Here is a 5,020-nt window from a genome sequence, read left to right on the forward strand (position 1 = left end):
TAGGGATGTATTTAATAAAAACTTTAGAATTTCCCCTCAAGAAAAGTTTCTTTTTAAGTGATTGTACAAAGCGAATGTGTGTGAAAGTGAAAAGCAGGTCACCTTTTAATTTAAATACAATCCAAGAGCTGATCAAACAAAACAGTGCTTCTGTTTACACACACATTTGTCCAGAGATACATTTTCTATTCATACAACAAAATTTAAGAGGTGTGGACTAAACATAACAGAACATGTAAAAGGAGTAATGATAAAAAAAAAAAAGGAAAGAAAATTCATACATGAAAAAAATATCCAGACTACATTAACAATTGTAGAAATTAAAAAAAAAAAAAAAAGAATATCTTCAACTCAACAATGTTAGAATACAAAACATACTGATCTGCTAACACTTTAATAAGAACATCATTTGTGTTCATGATTAAATATAATTACATGAACCATTCCCCACCTATGGCGCTGTTATTTAACAAAAGCCAGTTTTTTATGCTGCTAAGCTTTTCTCTATATATAATACAATATAACATGTAATATAATCATCGTTTTTAGCACATCTATCTTTGGTTTTGTTTGTGGTATCAAATCTATAGAAATTGCACATCTAATAACCATTGACAGCAAATATTTCTTACAATCTATATTGTATAAAATATAAATATTTCTACTATACATGCACTTTTAATGCAGCGTATGTATATATACATATATATATATATATATATATATATATATATATATATATATATATATATATATATATATATAGATATATATGTGTATATATATATATATATATATATATATATATATATATATATATATATATATATGTGTGTATATATATGTATATATATATATATATATATATATATATATATTTGACCAAAATACAAAAGAATGTCAACACTGTAGGCATGTGCCGATTATTAATGATTTCATTAAAAAGAAATATCGCAATGTTTCACAATGTTGTTAACAGGAACATTTTTCCTCATTAAAAAGATGTTGCCTAGGTAGGTGGAATATTTAAAAAGCAAATCTGTGCTAGCGTAAGGACAGCTGTATGCTGTATATATGACAACTATCTACAATTTTATCAGATAATAAAAACATGGATGAGACAATTGCTTTTCAGCTAATGAATAATTAAAGAGTACAATATTTTAAGATTTTACCAAGGTAAAAATAAAAACATTTACAGCGATTTTTGCCCTATGCATATTCATCATCGGCACATGCCTACTTTAGTGCTGTAGTGGCTGTTAAAAAACAGATGGCCTGAAAAACAAATCAAAAACAAACCCTCTTTGCCAAACGTAATCAATCAACCAAGAAACATTTTGAAAATATTTAGTGACTAGCGTCTCACCCAGCCCGTGTTCCACACAAATTTACAGAATTTTGGGCGAAATAAAGTTCAGTTAGTTGTTAAAATTGGCTGATCGATTACATTTGACACAAGGAAAACTGTAGATAAATCTTCTACTATTATGGATTAGAACATTTATTCAGACTAATCATTTGTCATGTTTCGGGAATCAGTAATACTAAATAAAAGCAAAAAACAAACAAAAAAAGATTTTAAAATCCTAAATAAAATTATTTAGCTCTGCAGTAAAGCACTATTACATGTTGGGGTCAAAAAAAGCACACCAAATCTAACTGATTGTCCATTAAAATGCATTAATTGAGGAATGAAAAAAGTAGGGAGAAGAGTGAAAAGGAAAATGGCTGTCTTGATAAAAGCGCTAAACATACTGAAATAAATTTAAATGAAATTAATTGATATGAGGGAATAAAGAGAATGATGGAAAGAGGGGGTAGATAAAGAGGTGCTGAGAGGATAGTGCAAAAGATGGAGGTAAAGGAAGATTGGATTTATTGTAGGCAAAAGACAGAAAAAGTTGAGACAAAAAAGGGAAATGGATGTCTTGATAAAAGCTCTAAACATATAACTGAAGTGAAATGAATTGATAAAAGGGGCAAATAAGTACCCCTTTATTTCTGGAGAGGATAGAAATAAAAGTTGTGGGGTGATGAGAGGATAGAGAGAGGTGAGAAGGGGGAGGTGAAAATGGTTTTATTGTGGGCAGAAGATGGAGGGACAGAGGAAAAATTCCTCAACACCGATGAGGACGGACGGATGGATCAATTGTTGCATGGAAGCATTCTTCATCGTGAACAGAGGGATGAGATAAATGGAGGAAGAGGATCTGTGCATGTGAACAGTCATCTCTTCAGTGCTATGGCGTCGATCATCTTTGGGGTTCAGGAAATGCAACTTCCTAGGTGGAAATAGAAAAATACATAGTATATTTACACAAGGCGTTTTAGCGCACAATTACTTTCCAAAGAATATTTACTTACACTGCTGTCTGGGCTGCATTTTAACTGTCCATGACAAAGAAATGAAGTGTAATGGCCTTACATTGCATTAGATTTGCTTTTCTTTTACACTGTGAACAGTCTGTTTACCACTACTGTAATATCTATCTATCATGTATATTAGGATTTATTGAGAGGTGTGTGTGTTTTCAGTTATGTAAATCATACCTGCTTCATATTAAGGGTCCCTCTCCTTCTTGACTTTCACATCTCCGGCCAAGATGGTGGAAATCTCGCCCTGCATGAATGCCCAGGGTACATTGGAGCCCACCAGTGGGCATTTATCACCACTTGGGCAGTACACCTCACTCCCTGAGCCTTGATTACGGATGAATTCCCTGGTACATGGGAAGCAGAACTTGTGCACAGGTACTGAAGGGCACTGGACAAAATGTGTATCCTCAAGCCTTTCATGGCAAATGGTGCAACAAAGAGGAGCTCCAGATGCTCCAGAGATTTCAGATCCTGGGTCTGCCACTGCAACAGGGGGCATTGCTGTAGCAACCGCAGCTGTTCCGGATCCATTCTCACCGTTACGTGATGCCAGTCGCCGTTGCCCGGATGAAGAAGGGCTGGCACTGGAAGCATGGGCACCACTGCTTCCGGGCATGTCTTTTGGCGATTGGCTAATAGCACCGACGTTGTCTGCAACACTCATGAGGGCGCTGATAGGTGAAGGGTCACTGCCATGGGAAACAGGAACCACCTCCTGGAGATTTGGAGGCTGGCCTGGTATAGCACTGGCCAGAGAACTGGTGGGAATGTGGGCGCTCATGCTAGGGTACCAATGCTGGCGTAGCTGCTCCTCTGTCACCCTCTCAGAGCCATCCGGATCAGGAGAAGCTTTTCGGCGCCGCATTCGGGCTTGGCCAGGACGTCCAAGATGGCAGAGTGCAGTGGGTAACATGGCACAGGCAGCATCCAAATAAGGTTGAGGAAGTGAATCAGGAGTTGGTGGTTCTTTAAATGCCCGAACAGCATCGCTGAGGAGCTCAGAAAGAAGACGCCAATCACCGGCGCCATGCCGCTTCTCATACTCAACATATTTAAAGCCAGAGCTGATCACTTTGCCTGAGTCTTTTTGGCTATCCTGGAACATCTGCTTCACCAAGGCCAACAGGCTTGAGAAAACATTGCCTGAGCCACACGGGTACTCAACAAACACCTTGAGCTCAAAATCCACACCAATCTTGGCGTCAAAAGCAAACACCCTCCCAATAAGGCCATGGTCTTTCTTAAAGCGCACATTGAATGGTGCGCAGCTGGAAAGTGCCAGCAGAGTGTCTCTCACGGATTTGGGTCGTCCAGCCCAATCGTCAGCTCGGTTCCGGACACTTTCGGAAAGTTCGGCTAGCGCTTCGGCATTCCTCTGTTTCTCCTTCAGATCCTTCTCAAAGTCTGAGCTCACGAACGGCATCCCAACACCCATTGCCTGTCTTTTCCCAAGTTCGCTCAACATGGGTGCAGATATGGCCAGTGGTGTCACGCCGGGTCTGGTGCCGATTAAAAGGCTATGCGCTGTACCCACAATACCTTGGGCCATCAAATTGGGCGGCACACCTGCCACCATCGTCCTTCTCGCATTGGGACTTTGCCTACTAACCTCTGCAACAGCACCATCGTCCAACCTGGGCAGTCCATTAGGAAGCCTGGAAGGTACAAATTCTGCTCTGCTCCGTTCAAATCGCTCAGCGGTGTTTCTGCCCCCATCCAGTGCGCCATCTTTCGCCCCAGGGCCGTGTTTACCACCCGGCTGAGGACCTGGAGACCTTCCGTCCTGCATCACATGGGTGCGTTTTAGCTGTCTCGCTGTGTCGATGAGCAATTCTATCCTGTCTGCACCTTCATAATTCACACACCCGCGACACACAGCTTCGCTAAAATCCCAAATCATGGCCCAAGGCATCTTGGGCAAGTCGCACAGATAACACCATTGCCGCCTGGAAGATGCCTGCGAGGAGGAAGAGGAGGACATGTTTGATTTCTGATACGCCCCCGATTATCTTTTGTCTCTTTTTTCTTCTTCTTTTATTCACCTCGTCCTATCCTTGTGATAAAACTGACCACCTTTATACACAAAATAAACTTTTCCTAAACATCCAGAACGAAACTAGATCGATGTTTCTATTTTAGCCGATGTTGCTAGCTAACTAGCTACGGCCGCGAGAGTTTTTGCCTGGAAGAAGCTGGAAAGTTACACAACTCTGTCGCGGTGCATCATGGGAGATGTAGTTTTGCTTTTATTTTTTCCACTTCGCTTTTTTAAAGGAGTTAACAAGTTACCTCTGAAATGTTTTATCTGTTGTACAGACATCATCACATTTTACTTATTGTTAATGCATAAAATATTACCAATATAAATATTAATTTATATACAAACCAAATCGGTAAAAACAACAACAACCCAGTTTTATTGAAGAATTTCTTGTTCTTGTTTATTTCATGTTAACTTACATGAGCTATGTTTTGAAATATATACTGCTGTGGGATTTTATTAGGCATTATTTAATAGGATATATCCTGGCTTTCGCTTGATTTATAAAGCAACATGCAATTTTATCACGATATATAGACTTTTACAGCGACTGACGGAGGAAAATGCAACTACATTTCCCAGAGACCACCGCGGTATTTT

General features: G+C 39.3%; 1 protein-coding gene across 1 annotated transcript; it reads right to left on the bottom strand.

The window, feature by feature from the left end:
• Nucleotides 1-858: 858 nt before the first annotated feature.
• Nucleotides 859-4,606, bottom strand: irf2bp1 (interferon regulatory factor 2 binding protein 1). The gene is made up of 2 exons (XM_058388225.1): nucleotides 2,554-4,606; nucleotides 859-2,285 (listed from the first exon to the last, which is right to left on the bottom strand). Exon 1 carries the CDS (start codon nucleotides 4,358-4,360, stop codon nucleotides 2,564-2,566), a length of 1,797 nt encoding a protein of 598 aa, XP_058244208.1. The 5' UTR covers nucleotides 4,361-4,606; the 3' UTR covers nucleotides 859-2,285; nucleotides 2,554-2,563.
• Between the last annotated feature and the right edge of the window lie 414 nt (nucleotides 4,607-5,020).

The sequence above is a fragment of the Hemibagrus wyckioides genome, linkage group LG04, assembly GCF_019097595.1.
Source record: "Hemibagrus wyckioides isolate EC202008001 linkage group LG04, SWU_Hwy_1.0, whole genome shotgun sequence".
Taxonomy (NCBI): Eukaryota; Metazoa; Chordata; class Actinopteri; order Siluriformes; family Bagridae; genus Hemibagrus; species Hemibagrus wyckioides.

What these genes read in the sequence shown, in the direction of transcription:
- irf2bp1 (XM_058388225.1), bottom strand. Translation starts at nt 4,360, where the DNA reads ATGTCCTCCTCTTCCTCCTCGCAGGCATCTTCCAGGCGGCAATGGTGT.